The 24,951-nt window shown below is 36.4% G+C and overlaps 4 protein-coding genes across 6 annotated transcripts; all 4 read left to right on the forward strand.

The window, feature by feature from the left end:
* Positions 1–219: 219 nt before the first annotated feature.
* Positions 220–4,448, forward strand: LOC114737538 (sulfite exporter TauE/SafE family protein 3). Its single transcript, XM_028925490.1, has 12 exons — positions 220–984; positions 1,267–1,426; positions 1,715–1,915; positions 1,998–2,062; positions 2,370–2,397; positions 2,495–2,574; positions 2,652–2,738; positions 2,827–2,877; positions 3,032–3,253; positions 3,338–3,431; positions 3,849–3,989; positions 4,086–4,448. Exons 1-12 carry the CDS (start codon positions 778–780, stop codon positions 4,163–4,165), a joined length of 1,416 nt encoding a protein of 471 aa, XP_028781323.1. The 5' UTR covers positions 220–777; the 3' UTR covers positions 4,166–4,448.
* A 1,507-nt stretch (positions 4,449–5,955) lies between these two features.
* LOC114737467 (coiled-coil domain-containing protein 25) lies at positions 5,956–8,644 on the forward strand. Its single transcript, XM_028925393.1, has 6 exons — positions 5,956–6,187; positions 6,828–6,955; positions 7,215–7,318; positions 7,420–7,507; positions 7,845–7,906; positions 8,061–8,644. The coding sequence occupies exons 1-6, from the start codon at positions 6,075–6,077 to the stop codon at positions 8,211–8,213; spliced, it is 648 nt and encodes a 215-aa protein (XP_028781226.1). The 5' UTR covers positions 5,956–6,074; the 3' UTR covers positions 8,214–8,644.
* A 2,457-nt stretch (positions 8,645–11,101) lies between these two features.
* On the forward strand, positions 11,102–14,949 carry LOC114737460 (la protein 1). The gene is made up of 10 exons (XM_028925382.1): positions 11,102–11,241; positions 11,349–11,427; positions 11,681–11,830; positions 12,241–12,383; positions 12,772–12,920; positions 13,311–13,412; positions 13,503–13,848; positions 14,204–14,351; positions 14,456–14,534; positions 14,655–14,949. Exons 1-10 carry the CDS (start codon positions 11,191–11,193, stop codon positions 14,755–14,757), a joined length of 1,350 nt encoding a protein of 449 aa, XP_028781215.1. The 5' UTR covers positions 11,102–11,190; the 3' UTR covers positions 14,758–14,949.
* Positions 14,950–17,444: 2,495 nt separating this feature from the next.
* On the forward strand, positions 17,445–23,786 carry LOC114737478 (transcription factor MYB3R-1-like). 3 transcript variants are annotated; one of them, XM_028925404.1, is made up of 12 exons: positions 17,445–17,621; positions 18,292–18,479; positions 18,610–18,664; positions 18,902–18,959; positions 19,409–19,503; positions 19,653–19,756; positions 19,944–20,072; positions 20,281–22,111; positions 22,208–22,536; positions 22,703–22,817; positions 22,890–23,117; positions 23,402–23,786. In XM_028925404.1, exons 2-12 carry the CDS (start codon positions 18,403–18,405, stop codon positions 23,519–23,521), a joined length of 3,141 nt encoding a protein of 1,046 aa, XP_028781237.1. In that variant the 5' UTR covers positions 17,445–17,621; positions 18,292–18,402; the 3' UTR covers positions 23,522–23,786. The 3 variants fall into 3 exon arrangements, with proteins under 3 accessions (XP_028781237.1, XP_028781238.1, XP_028781239.1); XM_028925405.1 differs by having other exon boundaries at positions 22,953–23,117; XM_028925406.1 differs by lacking the exon at positions 23,402–23,786 and having other exon boundaries at positions 22,703–22,851; positions 22,953–23,035.
* Positions 23,787–24,951: the final 1,165 nt, after the last annotated feature.

Genomic DNA, 24,951 nt, shown 5'->3' on the forward strand with positions numbered 1-24,951 from the left:
CACAAGAGCGCAAGCGTCTAATTTTGCTTACTGGTGCCATATTACTCAAAGAAATCGACAATTTTGACAGGGACAGTAGATGAGTAATAATGGTCCATTGACCATCGCCTCTTCTTATGGTGAAAGTAACAAAACCTAAAAATATTTGGTTGTCATGCTCTGCTCTCACGGAAAACTCTAAATCTGTCTCTATAAATCTGTCCATGCAGCTCGCGGCTTTCAATTTATCCTATTTAATTTAATGCTGTATTCCAGAAATTCTCATGCACAAACCAGAAAACCCACAGAGATAAACAAGGAATCGTGATTCTGGTGCATTCCCTTCCAGATTTTTATGCCACCCTCAATCCCACCAACCTGCTTGTTTTGCAATCATCTCGTCGTTGTTTTCTGTTCCTACCGCCCAATTGCAATTTTTCTCCTTTTATTCTTCTGTGCCTCTGTGGGGTCACTCGATTTCTTTTCCACGAAAGTAAAGTTGCCTCTTGCACGATACAACGCCCCTTTTTTGCGCAAATGAGCTCCCATTCGGACCAATCAATGCATTAATACCCCCTCTTGTTTGGCGTTTTCATTTCCCCCTTTGCTGCACAGCTCATCTCTTGCTTTTCTTCCAGCGCTCGTTATCCCCGGGAGATTTGATCATTGCAACGTGAACGTTCATGTTCTTAGAGGGATAGAGATTTTGGATCGTACATTTCTCAGCAATACTGCTTAGGTCCTCAACACTCAGGGACGCTCATAACGCGTGGGTGTATTAAAACGAAAACAAACTTGATGGCTGAAAGTGTGAGACCAACATGGGTGACGGTGGTGGTGTTAATACTTCTATCGGCCTTCGTGTTTGTTTCGGCCGAAAGAGGCTTGAAACTGGAAGCAGCGTCACGGTTTAATGCAACCGAAGGGCTTCAAACCGATTTCCTTCACCGAGCTGTTAATTTCTTATGGCGATCAGAGGAATCTGGTTATCAGCACGTGTGGCCGGTAAGCCGTTCATACGGTGGTAGACGTCGTATTATTTGTGCTTGCCTTAAATCATAACCGCAGAATTTTCAGATTGTTTTCTGTTGATTGAGTTTCTGATTTATTTTTCCCCATTGGTTGAGGGGGGGAAAAAAATTTCATACTGAAGCTGCAGGAGGAAAAAAAAAGTAGTTAGTTGGCTTGTTCCTTTTGGAATCATGCTTATTTGTATTGTTCTAGTGTTCATAATTGAATGAAATTATGACTGAGAGAAGCAATATACCCTGGCTGTCCACTGTACAGGATATGAAATTTGGATGGCAAATTGTCCTTGGTTCCATGATTGGCTTCTGCGGAGCTGCATTTGGAAGCGTTGGTGGCGTTGGGGGTGGAGGCATTTTCGTCCCCATGCTTAGTCTAATCATCGGGTTTGATCCAAAATCATCAACTGCCATCTCAAAATGTAAGAGAAGACAGATTATGTGATTCCTGCACCTTTTGAAGATACTGGGGTGCTTTTGAGGACTTGAATTATTTTTTAATCAGCAAAGTGACTTTTTACGTTACTCCCTTTTTTAAGAGGCGATAATCCACATAATTCCACTCTCAATCTACTTTTAATTAGCTACAATTTTTTGGTGACGAAAAATCAACGCTATAGTTTCATTGGCTAGAGATATTTTTTTTTTCCCGGCCCGAGGTTAGAAATAACCTTAGAAATTGATTCATCGTGGTTTTTCTTTGGGATCAGGCATGATCATGGGAGCTGCCGCGTCAACTGTTTACTATAACCTTAAACTAAGACATCCTACGTTGAATATGCCCATCATTGACTATGATTTGGCACTGCTCATTCAACCGATGCTTATGCTCGGAATCAGCATAGGGGTGGCCTTCAACGTTGTATTTGCTGATTGGATGGTTACTGTGTTGCTTATTATTCTCTTTCTAGGTAACATTTTGGTCAAGTATGACTCTTACTGTTCCATTTCGTGCTTTTGTAACATCCTTTGCCTTATCCTCTTGATTTTCAGGAACTTCCACAAAAGCATTCTGTAAGGGTGTTGAAACATGGAAAAAGGAAACCTTGATGAAAAAGGTAATCCTTGTTACCCTACCTTGCCCCTTTTTTTATTAGTCTTACCGCATACTTTCCCCTGATATTCTAAACAAAGAAGCCGCGTTTTTTGTATGAAGGGAAAATTTTACGTTTACTTGCTCTGTATCTCTAGTTCAGGCTGCGTTCAACTTGAAAATGAATCCGAATGCCTTACAATTCTTTTTTTATTTTTTATTTTAAACACTCTTCGTCTCCTTCACACAAACTTCTAATGAGCACACTGTTACTGGTGTACTTCACACATGTCTATTGCTGTTTGACTGTCTGAATCTTTCATTTCATTCAGGAAGCTGCCAGGCGACAAGAGTCAAATGGTGAGTACGGCGCCAAAACATATACATAATGCAAATTTCGCTCTTTTGTTTTTTTCTCTTTATGAAATTAAGGGGTATTGGTTTTTCCTTTTGGTAGGTCCAGGGGCTGAAGTAGAATACAAACCTCTTCCTAGCGGACCGACTGTTGCCATCGAAAAGGACACCAAGGAACCTGAGGTCAGATTATACTCAAGGAATATCTCAGAGTACGGCGATTTCCGTATGTAATTAATGTGCATGCATATGTGTTGCAGGTGACCATTATTGGAAATGTATACTGGAAGGAGTTTGGACTCCTTGTTTTTGTTTGGGTTGCATTCCTTGCACTGCAGATAGCCAAGGTTTTCTCTTTCTAATCGTATATAATAAAGCGATTCATGCCATGCAATTTATCTAACGTAAGACCCAATAATCTCCTCTTGACTGCAGAATCATACATCCAATTGTTCAGTATCATATTGGGTGCTGAACTTGCTACAGGTAATGCTAATGCATTTCACCCCCTTTAACAAGTCTGTTTGCTTTTCTTGAATGAAGGCTAATGGACTATTAGCTGCTATGTTGGCGCAATCTGATATCTATTTTGTCAACATCTAGAAGTTAAAACATACTTAGCATGTATGTTATTATGCAGGTTCCAGTTTCAGTTGGGGTATCTACGTATGAGGCAGTTGGTTTATACAGAGGAAAGAGGAAAATTGCTTCCCAGGGAGATCCAAGGACAGATTGGAAAGTTCACCAACTGATTATCTATTGTTTCTTCGGTGTACTAGCGGGAGTAGTTGGTGGCTTGCTCGGTCTAGGAGGAGGATTCATTATGGGTCCCCTGTTCTTGGAGCTAGGAATCCCACCTCAGGTATTCAAGTTTTTAGAATCATCAGCAACCTGCATTTTCTTTTTCCCACTTTAAATAAATATGCCTCCTTCAACTTCTATGCAGGTCTCAAGTGCCACGGCCACTTTTGCTATGACCTTTTCCTCTTCCATGTCTGTGGTAGAATACTATCTTCTTCACCGTTTTCCAGTTCCTTACGGTTAGTACTTCTGAGATGCTTTATAACTCTCTTCATCTAAGATGTATGAACATTCACGTGGATGCTAGACCCCATCTGAATTGAATTTTTTTAATGGGTTAAAGTGCGCCGCCCTAAACATATAATGCAGTGTTGCTCTTTTTTAACATTCAATAAAATCAAGCGGAGAACTTCTTTTACCCAACGCTGAATGTTAAACAATAGCAATATTGCACTAATTTTGAAAGTGATTGTGAGGCCTACATTACTACATCCCATTTTTCATTCACCATCTCTGAATATAATGAATGCTTTTATCTTAGGGAGTATAAAGAATTTGGATTACTAGACACCACTGAACTTGAAAGACTTGCCCTGTAAGATGGATTTGTACTGTCTAGTAACTCGCACTTCTTGTGCAACTTTTTTGTATTGCAGCTCTTTATTTTACAGCCGTGGCCACCTTTGCTGCCTTGGTAGGGCAGCATATTGTGAGAAGGCTAATCATGTTATGTGGGAGAGCGTCACTTATCATCTTCATTCTAGCTTCTACAATATTTGTTAGTGCCATTTCTCTAGGTGGGTGTCACACTACTCCCTTGCTATGGTTACACACACACACACACACACACACACACACGCAGCATTCTGAAACGTTTTTCTCTCATTCGTTAGGTGGAGTCGGCATAGCAAATATGATCCAAAAGATTGAGAGCCATGAATATATGGGATTTGAGAACCTCTGCAAGTACTAGTAGGGGCAAAAAAAACAAAATCCTCTACAAGTGTGGTTCATTGCAGCTTCTTGGAAGAGATTTTGACATTGGTTCCACCATCCCTGAAATTTTCCCCGCGGGAATACAAGGATGGCTGTTGTTGTATCATTCACAATTTTATAGTTGTTGTTGGATTTCTTTAGGCACTTGAAAAGAAAATTGTACCTAAAAACATTATGCTTATTACTTGAGCAAAACATGAATCTCCCTCTTATTGCAGCCTAGTATCCGATTTTTTTATAAATTAACAGATTCAGGTCAACAAATCCTTCCAAAGAGAGATTGAAGATAATAAAAAGTAAGTAAAAGTATTGACATTCCATAACATGCAAAAATTATTCTATTTGCATTGTTTATTATTGTTTTTTCTATGATATGAAGAGTAGATGTCCATAACAGAGACTAATATTTATGAGCTACTACTTCTGGTCCTAATTATAAGAACTAGTTGACTAATTTGAAGAGACTAAAGAAAGAAGTTAAGTTAATTATTTGTCATAAATAGGTGTTGTCTTTCTTAAAATATCTTTTACTAATAAAGTATATTGGCTAAAACTACCATTGTTAGAAGGACTATCTTAGAAAAAAGTACATAAATATGAGAGACAAAGTAAATTGGGGTTTTATATTTAGAACCAAAATAAAAATCAAACAAGATTCTGTATTAAGAACCTGAGGTAGTATAAAACTTATTTTCATTATATTTTCAATAAATAGCTTTTTATCTTTTTTATGAAAAAGAGAAAATATATTAACAATAACCAAATACAACCAGAACCTTCGTTATCAACCACCCCTCTAAGCGAGATGGTGGATAAGCAGGTAAAGGTACAAAACCCCTGATTCAAGTTATGAGCATTATTGGCAAGCTTATGAGAATTACTAATGAATTCCCAGTACAAAAAATTCAGACCAACTCTTCAGCTCTTGGCAATAATTAATCTGATTCTTACTAAAAAAATTTAACCAGGCTTGATCAATTACTCGTTGAGAAAGGGCTTGTTTATGTCTCTGATTTATAAATATTTTTACGTAAGTAAGTCGAAACAAACTCTCCCTACAATCACATATTTACCTTCTACTTAGCTTGTATTGCATTTTAAACAAACCCAACGATGTCCAGCATTTGAAGCTCTAGTAAGAGGTGTATCGCTTGGATGCAATCAATTTGAACTTCCACTTTATGAAAACTCCATTGACAATATAAATTTGAACTAGTTATGTTGTCCTTTACTTCCATAATTGTCTGATAAGGTTGACCTAACTGTCTCTGCACATGCCTCCTCTGTCTCTTCAAACAGTACTTTGCATCTGTTGGTCCATATCGCCCAACACACGAAGCTAGATAAATAGCACGTTCCATAGTAATTTTGCCGTATGCAGTCTGTCATGCGACACCGGCCACAGAAAAATTAATAATTTTTCATATTGGTTGTTGCATAGAATTCTCTAATTTCAAAGTCATCCAGAGGCCCGTCTGAGATAAAGTTTAAAAACACTTATAAGTGTGTTTTATATAAATCAAGATAAAATTTTTTTTTATATATGTATTTTATATTTTATAAATTATAATTAAAAATTTATTTATAATCTATTTCATAAACAACCGATTAACAAACAACAATTCACGCGCGCGCTACTAGGAACTCGCTCGGCATTAGTTTGACGGGAAAAAACCAAAAAGCAAAAAATTTCCCTCAGCCAATAGCGTTTCTTGTGGAGGGGCTCTGATGTAGTTGAAGGGATAGGCTGGTGGAATCATTTTCTTTTGCTATTTTGACAGCAATCTCTAACCGGGCTCTCAAGTCTCGACTTTGTCTCGAAATAAGAACCCTAAGTAAGTTCCTCCCTCTTAATACTTTAATTTGCGTAAAAGTAGGGCAACTTCATGGTGTTCTACTTCAAAGCACGCCCTGAAGCTGGCGATTACACCATCTTCATGGGCCTTGACAAACACGAGAATGAGGAGCTGATCAAGCATGGTTTTCCTGAAGACATCTGGTAACCTCCCTTGCATCCTGTCTTTTTAGCTGAATTTGTGGAAAATCATGCTTAAGAATACTTTGACAATTATATCTTTATGTTTGATTCGTAAACATCACATAGGTATGCATCTTGAATGCTGAACTTAAACGGTCACTGTTCAAGGGTCCAATGTCTGATGGGCACATGATTTTTAGATTTAATGGTTCTTCTGGCCCTTGCTGCTCAAATTCTAGTTGATTTTCAGAAATTCGTTGCAGATCAACACATAACAGAGATAAATCTTCTACGTCAGTTCATAGTATTTTTTTTTTTAATCTTTTATGCTATATCTGTTGTTGAGAGTGAGGTCCCTTCAGATTATCCAGTATGTCATGAGAACACTGAAACTATATCAATATCAAATCTATAGTTGGAGAACGCCGTTATGGATGTCTTGTTTCTGTTCCCTACTTTCCAGTCGAAGTCACTTTAAGACGGGGTACACAGTTGTTTGCTTGAAAGTTGTTACTGAATCGCATTTTGACTGTTGCTTTAAGGTCTGGATTTTCTGGCCTTTTTTTTTTTTGTGGGAATCAAAATGGTGCCTTAGAGGCAACAATTATCATTGCTTGAGCTTTTGTTGGGGTATCTTTTGATAACTTCTTTGCATTTTCAGGTTCCATGTGGATAAAATGTCTTCGGCACATGTTTATCTCAGACTGCATAAAGGTCAGACTATTGATGATATTAGCGAAGGTTTACTGGAAGACTGTGCTCAGCTGGTCAAAGCAAATTCGATCCAGGGTACAATCCCGAGAGATTATCGCTATAGGATATTAGTCTAATTTATTGAATGTACTCATTCAAGCTAGAATTTGGGTATACAATGACTTGGGATTTTCTGATCGGCCAGATTTATGGGAAATGATCTCATGCTGATGGTTCTTCCAATCTATATGCTTTTTTGAACATTTTTTTGGATTGTTTTTGCCCTTCAAATTACAGATGCTTAGCACTTCTTTGGGTTTTTCTTCCTTCTTTCCTTTCTTTCTCTTAATGGCAGGAAATAAGGTGAACAATGTTGATGTTGTTTACACTCCGTGGTCCAATTTAAAGAAAACTGCTTCGATGGATGTTGGTCAAGTTAGCTTTCACGACTCAAAAATGGTGATTTTTTTTTTTTCATATAGAGATTTTGTGGTGATTTTTCTCGGATTACTAACGCCTTTTCAGCGTATCCTTACGTAGCTTTAACTCTTTATTTATAGGTTCGAACTACGAGAGTGGAGAAGCGAATAAATGAAATTGTTAACAGGTTGAACCGGACAAAAGTGGAACGTAAACCAGATTTGAAGGGTAGTTAACAAGTTGTTTTTTATTTATTATCCTCTAACGTTTTTTGGGTGTAAATCTTTGTCATATCATTTACCCTGCACATGAGCTCTACAAAAACAAAATATGCCTTTTTATAGTAAGGGAGACATCTTTCTTAATTTATTTCATTGTCAAGTCAAACTACGTAAATTACATCAACTTTCTACCATTATGGTTCGTATCTGATTCATACATGGATGTAAAATTTTGATATCACTTGTATATTCTGTGTATGAAAATTATCATATGGTCCCGCTGTAATGCCATTGTTGTGCTGCAAAACAGTCATCTGACATGTAAATGCAAATGCTTGTTGCAGCCGAACGAGAAGCTGTGGATGCAGCAGAAAGAGCAGAGAGAAAACAACAAATGAGAGAACAGGTAGGTTTGAGACTGGATTGTCCTTTCGGATTCTTCATTTATATGCGTTTAATTGGTGAATTGTCTTCTACTTCATTTCTTGTGTTGCTGCAAACTTGTCAATTAAACAATTGTTTTATGTATATCGTACGCTATCTCATATTTTTATGTGTAGAAACGTCGTCAAGAATTAGAAAGACTTGAACGGGAGAAACAGGCAGAGACGAGGAGCTACAAGGATTTAATGGTATCGGAAAACATGACATCCAATAAGCAGATTGCATCAGAAAGCAAATCACTGCATGAAATAGAGGAGGATTTTATGTAAGCATTGATTTTGCGGCTCTAGTTCGATGATTGGTGAGCCGCGAGCTAAGTTGCTGCACGCTTGGAATTACTCTGTTCCTGGAAGTTAAATCTGCACTATTTTGAGTTCATACTCAGAAAAAATAAGCCCTCTGTAAATGTAGTGTGGTCTGCGGTGGGATGAAGAAATTGAAGAAATGAAAAAAAAAAAAAATGATGGATATGGTTAATAGTTTTTATACCCATTGATGGAAAGAAATTTCGCCTGGTTAACCCTGCTTAGGTAAAGGGTTTCTAAGTTGTCCCTGTCCAAGTTAGAAACCAAACTTTAGTAGCCATAATTTATTGCAATGGTCTCTGTTGTGCTTGTCTGTAAGTTTATTTATGTTTTTGTAAGTTTATTAATTTCCAGTCAAACAACATAAATTAAATCATCAGATGCTCCTTTAGCAAATTGTGCGAGCATTCCTTAATTACGTTACAGAAGATACTTCACGATTGGAAGGGAAAGGAAAAGCAAAGAATACCACCAGCTTTCTGGGTCATTCAGATATGTAAGGAGTACCAAGTCTCTTTAATTTATTTTTAATGAAGACTCTTTTATGGTTCAAAGTGAAGAAGTTAACAACTTAACATATTACAGATATGATGCTGTGATTTTATTCTAGATATCACAAGCAATATAGAAAGAACCAAATATATCATTAGTAAAATGTAGATTACAGGAGAGAAAAGAAAAGTAGATTAAATAGCAGTAAAAGTGTAACAACAAATAACAATAATCGATGGGGAACAAGAAATGTTTGATGATTAATTACTCTTGTATAATCCATCAATCCCCAGCGTCTAATCAAACAAGAGAGGTCTTGGCAGGAGAAGTCCAGTTGACATGAAACTTTTCTCTCTCCGTGTTTCAACTTTTTGTTTGACTTGAAAATGTTGCTCTCTTTTTTTCTCCTTTCCAAACTAATATTACTAAAATTCTAATTATTAATATAAAAATTAGATATTTTATTTAAAATATTAAAAAAATTAGTTAAATTAGTTAGTTATTACAAGGTTATTTATCACAAATGTATGTTAATCTCTTTAAACTATTTTTTTTAATCATGTGCATTGGGTAATTAGAATTATCTTCTATTAGAAATTTTTTGCAATCAATAAAAATATTTTAAGAAAAGATAAAAAATAGAGTATATTAAGGTATTATATTTAGAATCACTCCAACTAACCGCCGTTATGTTAAGAAGGGGACATAATATCACTAAAACCAGGGATGTCAAGTTAAGAGGATGGTTTTAAAAGCACACGTTGGTCGGGGCATTGTTAACTCTTACGCAAAACCTCAGAAAAACTAAGAAGCTCCAAACAAATCTTTGCTGACCACCGCTTGATCAGTAGCTGCCTTTATAATAGATGATTACCAAGAAAGAAGGAAGGATGACAGAAGAAGCTGGGAAAATAAGCAAGGGTCTGGACGCAGGTGAACAATATAATTCAAGCCGACTGCAGATGAGAAAGCGATAATAAGAGGACATGTGAGAGGATAGAGAGGCCCGTTTTTCCATTTTTTAAAACCCTGATATAGGCCTGGGGTTGAGCTCCATATTTATCGGCAATAGGTAATAAACGTGATGGAAAAAGAGGTATATATACATGTTGGCTCATTTTCACACTCACGGCATAATGTAAGTAAGCTCACATTTAATATTTAATGGTACCTTAAACGGAATTCCTTTCAATAGGAAGTCATTAATTTGAGCCAATAAAAAGGATAGTTAATTTAAAAAATAAAAATAAAATGCTAAATCATATGAAGCTTCCTTAAATTTTAATCTTTACATAAATTGTATCCCCTTGATTTCTAAAACATGATAAGGAATCCCTAAACTTTTAATTTTGTACAGATAACTTCTACAAGATTAATTATTCTACCTTTTTTGCCATCTAATTATCCTACTATTTTATCAAGAATATACTATTTTTTTTAATATAAAAACTTGTTTGATTTTTATTTTGGTCATAAATATAAGATCTCAATCCACTTTGTTTTTTATATTTATCTATTTTTTTCTCAACTTAGTCCTTGGAATAATAATAGTTCTAGCCAATACACTTGATTAATAATGAATTTTTTTAAAAGAAAGACGACATCTATTTATTACAAATAACTAATTTAACTAGTTTTTTTAATTTATTAAAATTAGTCAATTAACTTTTATATTAAGGACCCAAGACAGTACTATATTATTGATAATAAATCTCTTTAACTGTTTTTTTTTTTTGGGAGCCGATAACTATCTTTAACTTTGAATTATGTGCTGTGCGGGTAAACTTAATTGAAATATTATATCATCTCAGTGAAATAACAAACTAATTAATTGCAGCAGTTATTTGCATAAGTATTAAAAGTTAAGAATTTATTGTGAAGTTTTAAAAATTAAAGAAATTACATACATAACTCACAATTTAGGAGAATAATATACAATTTAGTCCAAATGAAAATAATGGTAGTAATCAGAATATTTTATTTTTTCCCCAACCAGAATACTAGTTTAATTAACATACGATTGACAGAAAGTCAGAAGATACAGATTAGATGTCTTATGAGCATGACTCTCATCTGACTTTTTTTTTTTTAATGTTTTTGGCCAAAGGCTCTTATCTGCCTTCTTCTTCTTCTTTTTTTTTCTTTGGGCCAAAGACTCTTATCTGACTTCGGTCAAAACAATGTCATGTCTAACTTGGTAATTTCTCTTTGTTTTCGAGAATTCCGTTTGCGGCACGATGCCACGATGCCACGTTAAGGCGGGGCGAGGAACGGGGCGCGCGCGGATTGCAGTCGCGGGTGGACTCGTAAGCCTATTTTAGTTTACAAAAAACTCCTGTTTTAAAACAGCTGCAAAGGACGCGTAAACCCTCAGAAACCCTAATCATACAGAAGCAATCGCCTCTTCACCGCTCCTTTGATTACTCTTTCTACCCTCATCCGAACAGCAATGGCGACCCCCTCGTTGGACGAAGAAGCCGCTCAGAAAGTGATACGACAAGTACGCAATATACTTCACCTTTACACTTATTCAATTCATTCTTGGCGAACTATCATCATCCTAGTTCTTTTTTTCGTCGTAATTTGCGCCTACACCGTTGTGTTTAGGTTGAGTTCTACTTCAGTGACAGCAACCTTCCCAGGGACAATTTTCTCAAAAAATGTATAGGCGAAAGTGAAGATGGCAGTATCCTTGTTTCTATTCGATTATCGTGCTTGTTGCCTGTTATTGTTGCTCTTTTCTGCGTAGTTCTGAACCATGACCTATGACCCCAAGTTAGTTGCCTATTGGTTATTTTGCCGGCAACGTAATCGCATATGTTATTTTTGTTTTTTTGGCCCAAACGTAGTTGAGGATTGACATTTGATGCTGCAATTTACCTGTGGGTGTCTGAATGGATTTCCGTTTTTCATTGTTCGTCTTGACTCTGATTAAAAAGTGGTTAGTTTGGCTTTGATTTGTTCTTTTACTCGGATGAGAAAACATCTTAATCTGGACGATGTAAAGCCGGATGAAGTCCCCGGAGATACTGTGAAAGCTGTTGCTGAAACTTTGAGGAAATCAGAATCACTTAAGATCTCCGAGGATGGTGAGTTCTGGTGAACTTTGTGTTCATTGATGTTTGTATTGTTTTTGCTTTTCTCCTGTAAGTGAAGAATCTTGATTAATACGATACCTGTTGACACGAACTTGATGGAGGTGCTTGGCTTACTTGATTGAGATCGCTATTCTTGCTACTTTAAGGCATCAGATTGCAGCTGCCCTTATTTGTTACTAAAAGCTGCAAAACATTATTGGTTTTCTTTCTCCTTTATTTCTTACGGTCATGAGATGAGCAAATAAATCACACCTCTCTCTGTTTGTTCTGCACCACTCTAGATGATTTCTCCTTTTTGGGGAGGGCGTTCAGGGTACTCCATGGAAGTGCGCTGCTGTTGCTAAATCTATTTTGAGTAATCTCTTTCCTGTCGATCTATTTATTCTACTTTCATGTTTCAGGGAAAAAAGTTGGCCGGACAACCGAACTTCTGAAACCAGAAGAGGTAATTGAGCAGGTGGACATCAGAACAATAGCTGCATCACCATTTGAATATGATGTGAAGCGAGAAGATATAGAGGCATTCTTTGGTCAATCTGCCAAGGTTACAACAGCATCTAGATTACTTAGATTCCTGCACTTAAGCTATAAAACATATTCCTTCTGCTTATCATGATTTCTGATGCATAGCTTGGGTAAGCTGGCGTGCAAAATGAGCATAATGAAGTTGATTAAGTCCCTTGTCGAGGATTTAAGAGAATACTTTGAATGCTGGTTAAAAATCCAGTGTGTATTCATTTAATGTTAGTCTTTAAATATGTCAGATTATTGCTATTGTTGTTTCCGCTGCTGCTGCTGCCACCATTATTTTATGACAAACTCTTTGGCAGACTGTACGACAAAGTAATATACATACATGCATAGATAGATTTGATACGTAACATCATTTCCATAATCAAAAACATAAGAACCTGTTGCTTTTCTTATTTCAGGTTAATAGCGTCAGGCTTCCTCGTCATGTTGGTGACAAAAGGTTCTTCTGTGGCACTGCTCTTATTGAGTTTGCAGCAGAACAAGATGTCGGGAAAGTTCTGGGCCAAAAATTGGTCTATGCAGGAGCTGAGTTAGAGTTGAAGTTAAAGTAAGAAAGCCAATAGCTGTTCTATACCATTACTTTGAATGAATGAATACAAAACTTCCTCTGTTTCCCCTTTTGCATTTCTTAAATTCCCCTTACATTGGAACTATCTTTGAAATAGAAGTATGGGATGTAGGCGACCAAATTTTCTGTTAACTCCTCTTGTTAACAATAACAGTATGAAATGAAATTAGGTTCTGAGATGGGAGTGCGAATTCCATGTCTGTGAAGGAGGAAAAACTTGTTTTGAAAGTTGAGTTTGAGTCAATGATGCTTTTGCTATTCCATGTTGAAGGGTGTCTATCATATGTGATGTAGCTCACAGTATGAGACGGATGCATTAACGTGAAGCATCTATTGATGCTTGTTTGATGTTGATCATATCTGATTCAGGAAAGACTTCGATGCAGAGAGAGAAAAGGAATTAGAAGAGTATGAAAAATCTGGTGCACATATGGGTTCAAATCACCAGAATAACCCAAATGCTGATGGAGGGTAAGAAGTTGTCAATTTCATCTAACCCTCCTGATCCCTAGTAAATTAAATGATTCCTAAGCTGTTTGTATTCATTCATGTTGATTGCAGCTACCCCAAGGGCTTAATTATTTCCTTCAAGCTCAAGCGCATTTCAGATGATGTTCCTCTGGGACAAAATGGTGCTCATCAAGGAGCCAATGGCAACAGTAGTGTCTCTGACAAAGATGAACAAAATCCCTCAGAAGGTGTTGTTGAGGTTAATGAACAAAAAGTGTCAGATGATATGGGCAATGATAAAGAACACCAAGAGGTCAGTGAAGGAAATGAAGCTAAAGGTGAAGAAAAGATTCAAGAAAGTGAAGTAAAAGTTCCGGCCACTGCTTACAAGGACAACATGGATGTTGTGCTACGTGAGGATTTGAAGGGTGTCTTTGAGAAGTTTGGTTCTGTGAAGGTACTTCTGGTTTCTCTTCAAATTGTTTGGGAAGATTTATGGCATCATTAGTTCGAATGACAGTTCATAACTGTCTACGCAGGTTCTGCTCCTAAATAAGTGATGGGAAAAAACTTATATACTTAGCCTTATACGCTTAATGTGCTTGTTTCCAATCAAATCAAGATGCGTATTTTTTATGTATATTATTTATTCTATAACAAATTCTCGTTATTAATCTTTTAGAATCCACGTGTTCTGATTTGATTGGATGAAAATATATTGAGCATGTGTAAAATTATTCCACAAATGATTCATCTTCAAGATTTGAATTGAGACTGGTCTATTAATCTGGTATTCTTGTCTGGCCATTCAGTACGTTGATTTCAAGATTGGAGCAGATTCAGGATACATCCGGTTTGAAGAACCTGAAGCTGCTCAAAAAGCTCGTGCAGCTGCAGTTCTTGCTGATAGGGGGGGTTTGGTTGTGAAGAATTTTATTGCTACTCTAGACCCAGTGTCTGGTAGTTTCACGTTTAATTATTCCCCTAACCCGTGATTTACCCCTTTTTTTCGGTTTACAAACTTAACAACCAAGCTGAGATCTATTTGTTTGATGCTTCCACAGGCGATGCTGAAAGGGAATACTGGAGCCTTCTCCGTGGTAATCAAAAAGAGCACCGAGACAATAAGAACACCCGAGGAAGGTAAGTGGGTGTCCTAACCAGTGTCTTGGATTTCATATGAATAAGCTGTTTTCCTCTTCTGTTTTCTTAGATTTTCTTGTGAAAAATTGAAAAATATTAAAGTGTATCATTTCTTCTCAGGGGAGGAGGAAGGCACGGTAGAGCGGGGAAACACGCCCGTTCTAGAGATAAGGAATCCGCAATGGGTCGCCCAAATAAAGCGCAGAGAGTTAGGGCCGCCTAAACTTCGTACTATTTAAGATGTCGTTTTAATTTGCCTGGTTGCTTGATGTATTTCCCTGTATTTAACTGTTAGTTTTACTACGTTAATTTAGCTCCCAGTTGCAATTTTGCCGTGCAATTTTATTATATGCGGACCGTACCTTTTCTTAGATTTTCTTTAATATTCAATTAGAGATGTTTTTTAAATTTGGTATGTTTTCTTTCTATTGCAGAGTCTAACTTGAGGCACGTTACTGATAATTTTATTACTAATCATCGATAATACAGTATTTTTTTATAGCTCATATATATTAAATAAATATTATCTGTTTTATGTATGAACTGATTTGTTTTTTTGTACTACCTCTGGACCTTAATATAAGACTTTGTTTGACTTGTAATTTGGTCTTAAATATAAGATTTCAATTCATTTTGTTTTATATTTATGTATTTTTTTCAAGATAGTCTTTCTAACAATGATAGTTTTAATTAATACACTTGTTTAGTAAGAACATTTTAGGAAAGACAACATCTATTTATTACAAATAACTAATTTAACTTCTTTCTTTAATCTTTTCAAATTAGTCAACTAGCTCTTATAAGTAGGACCAGAAATAGTACTTTCATTTAATAAAAATTTCCTTTAGAATATATAGTGAATGTAATTTATGTGTCATTTTGACATCATTTAATATAAGATCTAATTAACTAATCTGAGTAGATTAAGAATATTAGGTAAATTAGTTAATGTGATATTTTTTTAAAGCACTTTTAAGTTTTTTTGTAATTCTATTTGATTATTATTGTTGTGAAATATTAGTATGGTTAATTTAAAAAAAATTAATAAATATATAAAATATGTCTTATAAGTAGGACTAATATTAATGGAGTATTGTATTTTGTTTCATGTGACTATTTATTTTGAAACAATGACATTTAGGGGGTGTTTGAAAGCATCCAAAATTGTTTTTTAGAAGCATTTTTCTGCAAAATAAGGTAAATTTTTCTACATATTTATTTTGTACATCATAAAAGTATTTTTAACTATAGTTTTGACTCTATCTAAACACTTTTTTAATAGAATTTATAAGGTGTACTGTTTTCAGTGCATGATTTTTTAAATTTATTTATGATGTGCCTTATTTTGTATGGGCATGGGAAAGTGAAGATAGTTTCACATTTTAATCCTTACCACCCTTATAGCAAGATACAAGGCATCTCCTGAAATTCAGGGTGTATTTGGATGAAACCAAACCGTGGTTTGAAAAAGTGATTCTCGATAATAGATTCTGGGAAGAATAGATTTTATGAAAAAGTGATTTTGAGAAGTGAGAGTGTTTGGATAGTTGTTATCAGAAGCACTTTTTATATATACAAATTACTAAAAAAAAGAAATAAGTTAATATGATAATTACAGAAAAAATAGATTTTATGATATATTTTAATTTAGAGAAATAAAATTGTTAATAATATATTTTTTATTAACATAATTAATAATACATAAGATAATATAATTAATAAATAATTAATATGTATATATATTTATAAAATATAAGATTAAATATGTTTATAAAAAAATAACAAGATACATATCCTATAGGCTCTCACACTCTCTCTTTTTTCTCCAAAAGCAAAATTTTTTTGCTTTTTCCAAAACCGTGGTTTTGGGCCAAACCATGAACCATGGTTTTAGTTTTTGAGAGGGGTGTTTGGATAGCATTTTGTGCAAATCATGGTTTGGGCTTCTAAACCATGATTTGCAAGTACATTCAAACGGTGCCTCAATCTCATTCTCATGAGAATATATATATATATATATATTATTTTCTTCACAAGCAGTTGAACATGTAACCTTACAATTAAATAAAAATTTAAGAGGTGCCAAGTATTAAATGACTTCGACAAAATTAGTTTCATCCATGTACTCCTCAACATGCTATATTATTTTGTAAAGCAACTATTCAGTTTTATTTAATAAAATTTATTGGTGTAAATAAAACTAATACGCGCTTTGTGTAGGGTTCAAAAGATAGCCAACTTTTTATCTTATATATAAATATATTGGTTTTAAAACTAATTTTGCCTATTTCATATTGGCGTGAAGAGTAGAAAAAAAAATTCTTGAATTAGTGGAGCCTCAACTTCGGCCCCCCAAAAACAAAAAGAGCTCTCTCCTGTTTTTTTTCCTTGTCGGTTCGGTCATTTCTTTTGATTTTCCATATCCAAAGATTCCGAAAGGAAAAAAAAACAAAAGAGCCTTAGAACAGAAATGTTCTGCGAAAAAATGAATATTTAAAAGATCATGAAGCTGCCTGCAAGGGTCGGGTCCGACTGGTTGATAAGGGGAAGGCAAGGCGCCGCGTACCCGCCAGGTCCTAGGCTCGATACCTGCGAGGCACCCTGGGATTAGTCTGGCACGTTGTGCTGGGATACCCTGAGGCAGCGATCATATCCTACTCAAAAAAAAGATCATGAAGCTGGCAAAAAAATAAAATCATGAAAGTTCTGGCCCAAAAAAAAAAAACATAGAAGTTGGCCGTTGAACATTTGAAAAATACGGCATCAACGTTTAGAACTGGCAGGGCCCCGAACCAACGTGTCAACATCTTCACCGTCCATATCCCAACACGTTCCCGTTCCACTTTTTAATCTTGGCTTTTGAAATTAGAGTCCGCCTCTCCATGTTTGAATAGAGAGAGCTTCGGATCATCTAACTCACCCTCCCATCGTCGCTCTTTCTCCCTCCCAACGCTGCTCATCACTGTTCATTTGCAGATCCTTCTTGCAATTGTTTGGATCTTCGAATCCGTATGCATAACTTCGTTCGTTTCTTTGTTTCTCATTTACTGGGGCTCTTCGACCGTTCACATCCTAAAGCTCAGTTCGGTGAGTCTTCCTCATTATTCATGAATTTAATTTGCTTTTTCCTCTGTGAATAATTGGACTAATTTATCAAGAAACAATTGGAATGTCAATTGGGCTCTTTGTTTTGTACTTTTACAATTTAGACAAGTGAGTGCTGGAAATCCTTGGTTCCATCTTCAAATTCTTAGAAATGAAGAACCCCAGCTTTTGTGTTTTTGGAAACCGAATACTTATATTCCATTATTTTGTTTTTTCTGTTATTCGTTGTGTGATGGAGCAAGGGGAGGAGCGCACAACTTGCCGCACACGCTTTTCAGGTCTTGCGTTTGTTTGAAACCGCTAAATCTTAAGATTAACATGTTGGTATATTACTGACTGTAATAGTTTAAATGAGTTTTGCACGCCTTGATATGACGATACATCACATACACGCGCATACATTTTAATAGGAACTGGGATGGGCTTGTTCCCTATTCTCTGCCTAATGAATGAAACACTTGGTGTTAGATGACAACTGTGCGATTCTAGTACCTCCCTAGATGATTGTGCGAACTAGGAATGTGATAGCAGATGTTGATTTGTGCCTTTGTGGTATGGTCCGAGTGTTGGGATCAATCTTTTGCCCATTTCAACGTTCTTTTTTTTGAAAAGAATCTCACGCTACCCTCTTTTTACCACTGCCTTGTCTCAGAACTTTGTGCCCAGGGACTTCTTTAAATTATGATTTGGAGTGCCAATTGTGGACAGAATTGCATTCAAGTCGGAATTGGGGTATACTATTTTACTTGTTTAACAACAAACTATGGAAAGTGACAGGACAACTCATGCTTCATCCGACGGGCTCAGTGATGGTGCCCAGAAAATAAGAGCACTGCATGGGTAATTCCTAGAAAATTAGCCTATCTATTTCTTGTTTGCTCTATCTGGATATTCCCTATATGTCGTATCAGTAACATTCACGTGTGTTCCCCCCCGGATAACTGCCCGACTAAAAGATTTCTCTCTGTAGGCGGACTACTGGCCCTACAAGGCGTTCTACCAAAGGACAGTGGACGCCTGAAGAGGTGAAATTTATGAATGCTCTTACATACTTCATATTTACTGTTTTCTTTTGCCCGCGCAGACACAAGCACGTGTTTGTTTTTAATTTCAGTTACTCCAACTTACTCTCTTGATATTAATTTATCAACACAGGCATTTAGGATTTTACCTTTATCCTGTTTTTCTTTTTTTGAACAAGATAGTGAATTGTTGAGAATATACCAAAAAAAAATGTATGACTATATTATTTGTTTCTGTAGGATGAGATTTTGCGGATGGCTGTTCAGCGTTTTAAAGGAAAGAACTGGAAAAAAATAGGTATCATTTCAGTATCAATGAGAATATCTTAATTAAGTTACCCATGGCTTTTTTTCACTAGCATCCAGTACGGGCTTTAGCGTGTCTTTTGTTCGATCGTTTCCCAGCAAGTTATATAAGTGAAAGGGTACTTTCCTTGAATTTGACAAAAATAGTTTCATTGGCGTAAATGTCAGTAATATAATCTTATGTGCTGTTGGCGTAATAGTCTATTTTTCCCTTTTGAATTTCCAGCTGCAAAAGTAGTTCTTTTGTCAAGCTCACTGAAACCAATTTAGTAGTCTCCCTATCTGTGAAATTACTTCAGCCTGCTTGGGCTGCCTTCTAGGATGTTTACTTTGTGGACTATCTGACCATCTCAAGTATTTTTTAGATGTAATCAAACAATTCATTTTGCATCATTTTGGTTAAGTTACTACTTCTAATTGTCAGATTTTTCTCTGTTATAGCGGAATGCTTTAAGGATAGAACAGATGTACAATGCCTTCATAGGTGGCAAAAAGTCTTGAATCCTGAACTGGTCAAAGGTCCATGGTCCAAAGAGGTAATATTTGTGTGTGTGTGTGTGTATCCAATTTCTTGCTTCTGTTGGTTTTATCTCTCATAGTGGATTTATCGCTGATGTTCGGCATTTTATAGACTTCATTTCTGGATAAAACACGTTCTTACTTTTCTAATCTTGAATGCAAGCAGGAAGATGAAATCATAATTGATTTAGTGAATAAATATGGGCCAAAAAAGTGGTCAACCATCGCACGGCACCTACCTGGACGCATCGGTAAACAATGCCGAGAAAGGTGCTCTTTTTGAACTTCACTTCCAGCTTGTGTCTAGAATTTTTTTTTTAAAATTAATTTGTATTTCCTTTATGTTTATGGTCTAATACATAGATCACAGTAAACACAGGCTTTATCTTCATTGCCTGAAGTATTGTTGAAGTGATGTACTTCGTTTTGGCTAATTTAATTTAATGCAACTTTTCAGGTGGCATAATCATCTTAATCCTGCTATAAACAAGGAAGCGTGGACTTATGAAGAGGAGCTGGCTCTAGTACGTGCTCATCAGATTTATGGGAACAGATGGGCAGAATTGACAAAGTTCTTGCCTGGAAGGTACATAGTTTCCTTTCCTTGTTTATTTTGTTCTGACGCCAGTGAGAAGAAGGCAAGTGGCCAGACTCTTCAATTTGCGATAGTTTTTTCTCTTTTTTTTTGTTATATATCTGATGTCATAAAAAATTTTCTAGTTTTTTTTTCTTTGTTTGTGCTGATCGCTCATTAGCATCTGACGTTGTGGCTTACTTGTCTTGTGAGGCAACAGGACGGACAATGCTATAAAAAATCACTGGAACAGCTCAGTAAAAAAGAAATTGGATTCATACTTGGCATCAGGTTTGCTTGCTCAATTCCAAGATGTACCCCTTGTTGGACAGTCAAATCAACCGGTAGTTTCTACCTCTTTGAGGCGGCAGTGTAGCGGAGATGATAATGGTTATAAGGGCCCTGAAGGAGAGGAAGTTTCTGAGTGTAGCCAAGAGTCAGCCAATGTTAGTTGCTTCCCATCTGCTAGAGATATGACCAATGTTGTATTAAATACTACAGAGGAACTAAAGCCAGGTGAAGATATCAGTCTGGGAAAGGAGCACAGTCCTAGTCAGGCATCTTGTCTAGAGCCATATTGCATATCTCTGGATGACGTCACAATATCCATTCCGGACGTTGCTCATGAAGATGCTTCTTGTTCTGATTTCATTGAGCAAACATACTCACATGATCCTGGAAATTCTGCAAGCAGGGATGCTCAGTTTACTTTTCATGCCGTCCCTAACATTTCTTCATCAGACTTGGATCAAGAATGTTCACTTCTGCGAAGGGACAGCGCGGATTGCGTTGAAAGCCATAATATTGCAAGTGTTCCATTGCATACGTCAGTGGGATCAGGTATTTCAACATCCATGGGACCCCCGTCTATGGATCCTGCGAAGCAAGACCACTTGTTATTATCTAATGAAGAATGTTATAGAGTCCTATATTCAGAGGCAATAAATGATGGGTGCTTTTCTTCGGAAGATTATAACCAAAATGTTAATACAGTTTCATCCGGATGCATTTCATTATTTGGCCAATCATCTGACCTCCATATACCTGAGACGGGCGGCACCTCGACTTCATTCCAGACTTGTCCCGTAAAATCTAATGATTTAATAGGATCTTCATGCTCTCAATGTCCGGTGCTTTCTGCTAATGACGGTAGATTAGTGTATACAGCTGAAGCCAACCATCTATTTGGAGTTGATGATCTGCCATTCGTCTCCAGAGCTCAGGATAGCTTCATTTATATTAACAACTCATCCATTGCTCCCTGTACGGATGCTATAAATAGTGGAGAAATACACAAGGGACAAGATACTGTGAATGATGCTTCAAGATTGGTGCCTGTAAATACATTTTGCAGCGCATCAGATGCCAAACGCACTTTTTGTCCAATGGAAGAAAGGACAGATGTGCAATTAGAACAATTAGAGACCGGAGCTCTATGCTATGAACCGCCTCGATTCCCAAGTTTGGATATTCCTTTCTTAAGCTGTGATCTTATACAATCAGGAGGGGATATGCAACAAGAATTTAGTCCACTGGGTATCCGCCGGCTTATGATGTCATCTATGAACTGTCCAACTCCCCTGAGGCTGTGGGAGTCACCTTGTCGTGATGATAGCCCCGATGCTTTGTTGAAAAGTGCTGCTAAAAGTTTCACAGGTACACCGTCCATATTAAAGAAACGACACCGAGACTTGTTGTCGCCTCTATCGGATAAGAGAATCGACAAGAAACTTGAAACTGACTTGACGTCCACGTTGGCTACGCATTTTTCACGTTTGGAAGTCATGTTTGATGATAATGAGACTCAGGAAGCAGATATGATTTCTCAGCCTTTAATGGAGAAAGAGAAATATGGAGCAACTGTTGAGGATACCGAAAATCATGGACAATCTTTGAAAGGAGAACATGCAGAGGGAAGAAATGAATCTACACTAAGCAACAAAAGGTCAGAAAAAGAGACAGCTGACAGCGATCCTCAGGATTTCCAGCGACCTTCTTACGATGATTCGAAGGTGAAGGTTGATTGTGACGTTGATAGGGCTGCTGAGAATGTAAGTAGTGTTCATGACCTTTTTCTTGAAGTAAATAAATGACGTTCGCAGTTTGCCGATATGCTTACTTTTCTCTCTTTTCTTTACCTTTATCAGGTGCGACAACCTTCTGGAGTCTTAGCTGAACATGATATAAATGATTTGCTACTATATTCTCCTAATCAAATGTGTTTTAAACCGGACAGAACTCAATGTTCAAGTGCTAAAACTCCCAAAAACCTGAACGACAGAGGTTTGGAAGCATCTTTAAATAAGAGCATTTCTTCAAATCCATGCTCAAGCGATAGCTCCCCTTCTGGTCGTGTAAAAAATCATGACGTTTCTTCATTTTCGGTTACTTGTGCATCATCTCTTTGTTCATCAGTACCTGCCGAGACTCTTGGTGATCATCCTGGACATGATGCTGGTTTTGACCCTTTTAGCATGTAACATTCATTTAATTACTTTGTTATCTTTTTTTTTTTTTAACTATTATCGCTGATTATTTCCATTTCTCCTTTGTTTTTTTTTTTGGGTATTGGCTGATTGTTGAATAGTGCCGAGTCCTGAGTAATTTCAGCAAGAAACCTAACTGTATATGTTTGCTACCAGATTTGGCGGAACACCTTTTAGAAGAAGCATTGAATCACCTTCTGCATGGAAGTCTCCCTGGTTCATGAACACTTTCTTGCCTAGCCCCAGACTTAATGCTGAAATAACAATCGAGGTACGTCAAGTACCGTCGGGTGTCTGAGTTTATGGTAATTTTTCCACACTAACACTCCAAACGTGTTTACAGGATTTTGGGTATTTCATGAGCCCCAGCGATAGGAGCTATGATGCGATTGGGTTGATGAAAGAGGTGAAGGAACAAACTGCTGCTGCGTATGCTAATGCTCAGGAGATTTTGGAGAGTGTAACTCCCAAAGCAAAAGATTCATCCGGAAATGTCACGGAATCGGACCGGGAAAGCAAGGATAATTTTGATCAGCTCGTGAATCGTTCTCAGGTCCCCCGAATGGCTTTGGTAAGCTTGACTACCTGACTTTCTGATTGCCTCCAGCCCTGGTCCCCTGTTTAACGAAGACGGAAATAAATTGGGAAAATGGGAAAAGAATATACTGAGAGGTCAACAGGGAATTGAAAAATTCAGTTTTCGCGTCCTTATCACTGTGGTAGAAATGGAGAATACACCCTGGCAACTGAAAACTTTCCCGGCACACAATATATGCACGCATTTTTCTTTTCTGTTTTAATTGGTTGAAGGATTTTTGCATCGTCTAAACCTGGGTTAATGGAATTTGTTTGCAGGTAGAGCGACGCATGCTTGATTTCAGTGAGTGTAAAACACCAGGGAAGGAGGGCAGCAGCAAAGGCTCTGCTCAGACCTTCTCAAGCCCTTCGTCGTATTTGTTGAAGGGATGTAGATAGCTGCTTGTTTATAGTCATAGCGACAGCCCCCGGTCGAGTTTCCAATTCTTGTAATGATATATATACATATATATATATATATATATAGTATGTAATTTTTTTGAAATTTTTTGGCCTTTGCTTATACAGCAATCAGACATCATTCGTGGCGTAAAAGAAAATAATCTTGCTTGTCGGTTTATGATTTTCCTAATCTGTAACTTCCGTAATGAGAAGACTCAACATGATTCAGATTTTTCTGTGGTTTGAACCTCTTGTCCTGTCATTATTATTGTTTATTTATTTGTATATTCAGGTGCATCGATTTAGTTTTGGTGTTTGTCAACTTTGAAACCAAACGCGAACTTTAATTTGGTTTTTGGGGGCTTGGCTGTTGGAATGAAAGGGAAAGAAATGGGATTCATTGTTCATTGTTCATTGTTGTGGCGCACTTCGCTTTGTCGTCCAAAATATAAGAAGTTTTCTGTAAGAAATTTGGGTCCATGGTATAAGAAGGTGACACTTAATGATAATTTTACACTTTTATCTTTTTCCTTTTGAAAAAATTTCCAATCATTTTTTAATGAAGGTAAAATAGGTATAATATTTTATCAATTTAACATATATTTGATCATTTAACTAATATTTATTACTCCTCTGGTCCTTAATATAAGATCTATTTAATTAATTTGATTATATTAAGAAAATTAGGTAAGTTAGTTAATCATAAGAAATATGACATGTTTTTTCTAAGGGTATGTTTGGCTCAATGAGAGAAAGGGGAGGGGAGGGATTTTAATGGAGGGAAGGGAAGGAGAGGAGAGCGGAAGAATTTTAATATTATCTTATTTGAATTTATAAAAAAAAAAAGAGGAGAAGGGAGGGAAAAATATCTTAATGTGGACAATTTTACTCTTACTTTATTTCAAATATGGGTATAATGGTCATAACATGACAAAATATAGATATAATAGTCACAACATGACAAAATATGGGCATAATGATCACAATATGGCAAAATATTGCTTTTTTCCTCCAAATCCTCCCAATTTTGGAAGGGAGATTTAGAAGGAGAGGGGAGGGAAAATTTTTTTTCTCTTCTAAAATTTGTGTGTTATCAAATAAGGAGAAATGATTAAAATTCCTTTCCTTCCCTCTCCTCCCTCTAAATCCCTCATACCAAACATACCCTAAAACACTATATTTATCTTCCTTAATATCTCTTCTCTCTCTTCTACTTGATAATAATTAAGGTAGTATCCTTTAGGAAAAATTAACAAATATAAGAAATAAGTTTTATATTTAGAACAAAAATTAACTCAATAATTAGGTCTTATATTGAAGATTAGAGGAGTAGTTTGTGAAAAAATTTAACTAATATATGTTATATTATAAACTGGGAAGAGTAAGTTAGAGCATGTTTAAAATCATGGTGTGCCTCTTTAAAAGTA

The sequence above is a fragment of the Neltuma alba genome, unplaced genomic scaffold (assembly GCF_004799145.2).
Source record: "Neltuma alba isolate B1F8T4 unplaced genomic scaffold, ASM479914v2 tig00013459_pilon, whole genome shotgun sequence".
In the NCBI taxonomy this organism is placed as follows: Eukaryota; Viridiplantae; Streptophyta; class Magnoliopsida; order Fabales; family Fabaceae; genus Neltuma; species Neltuma alba.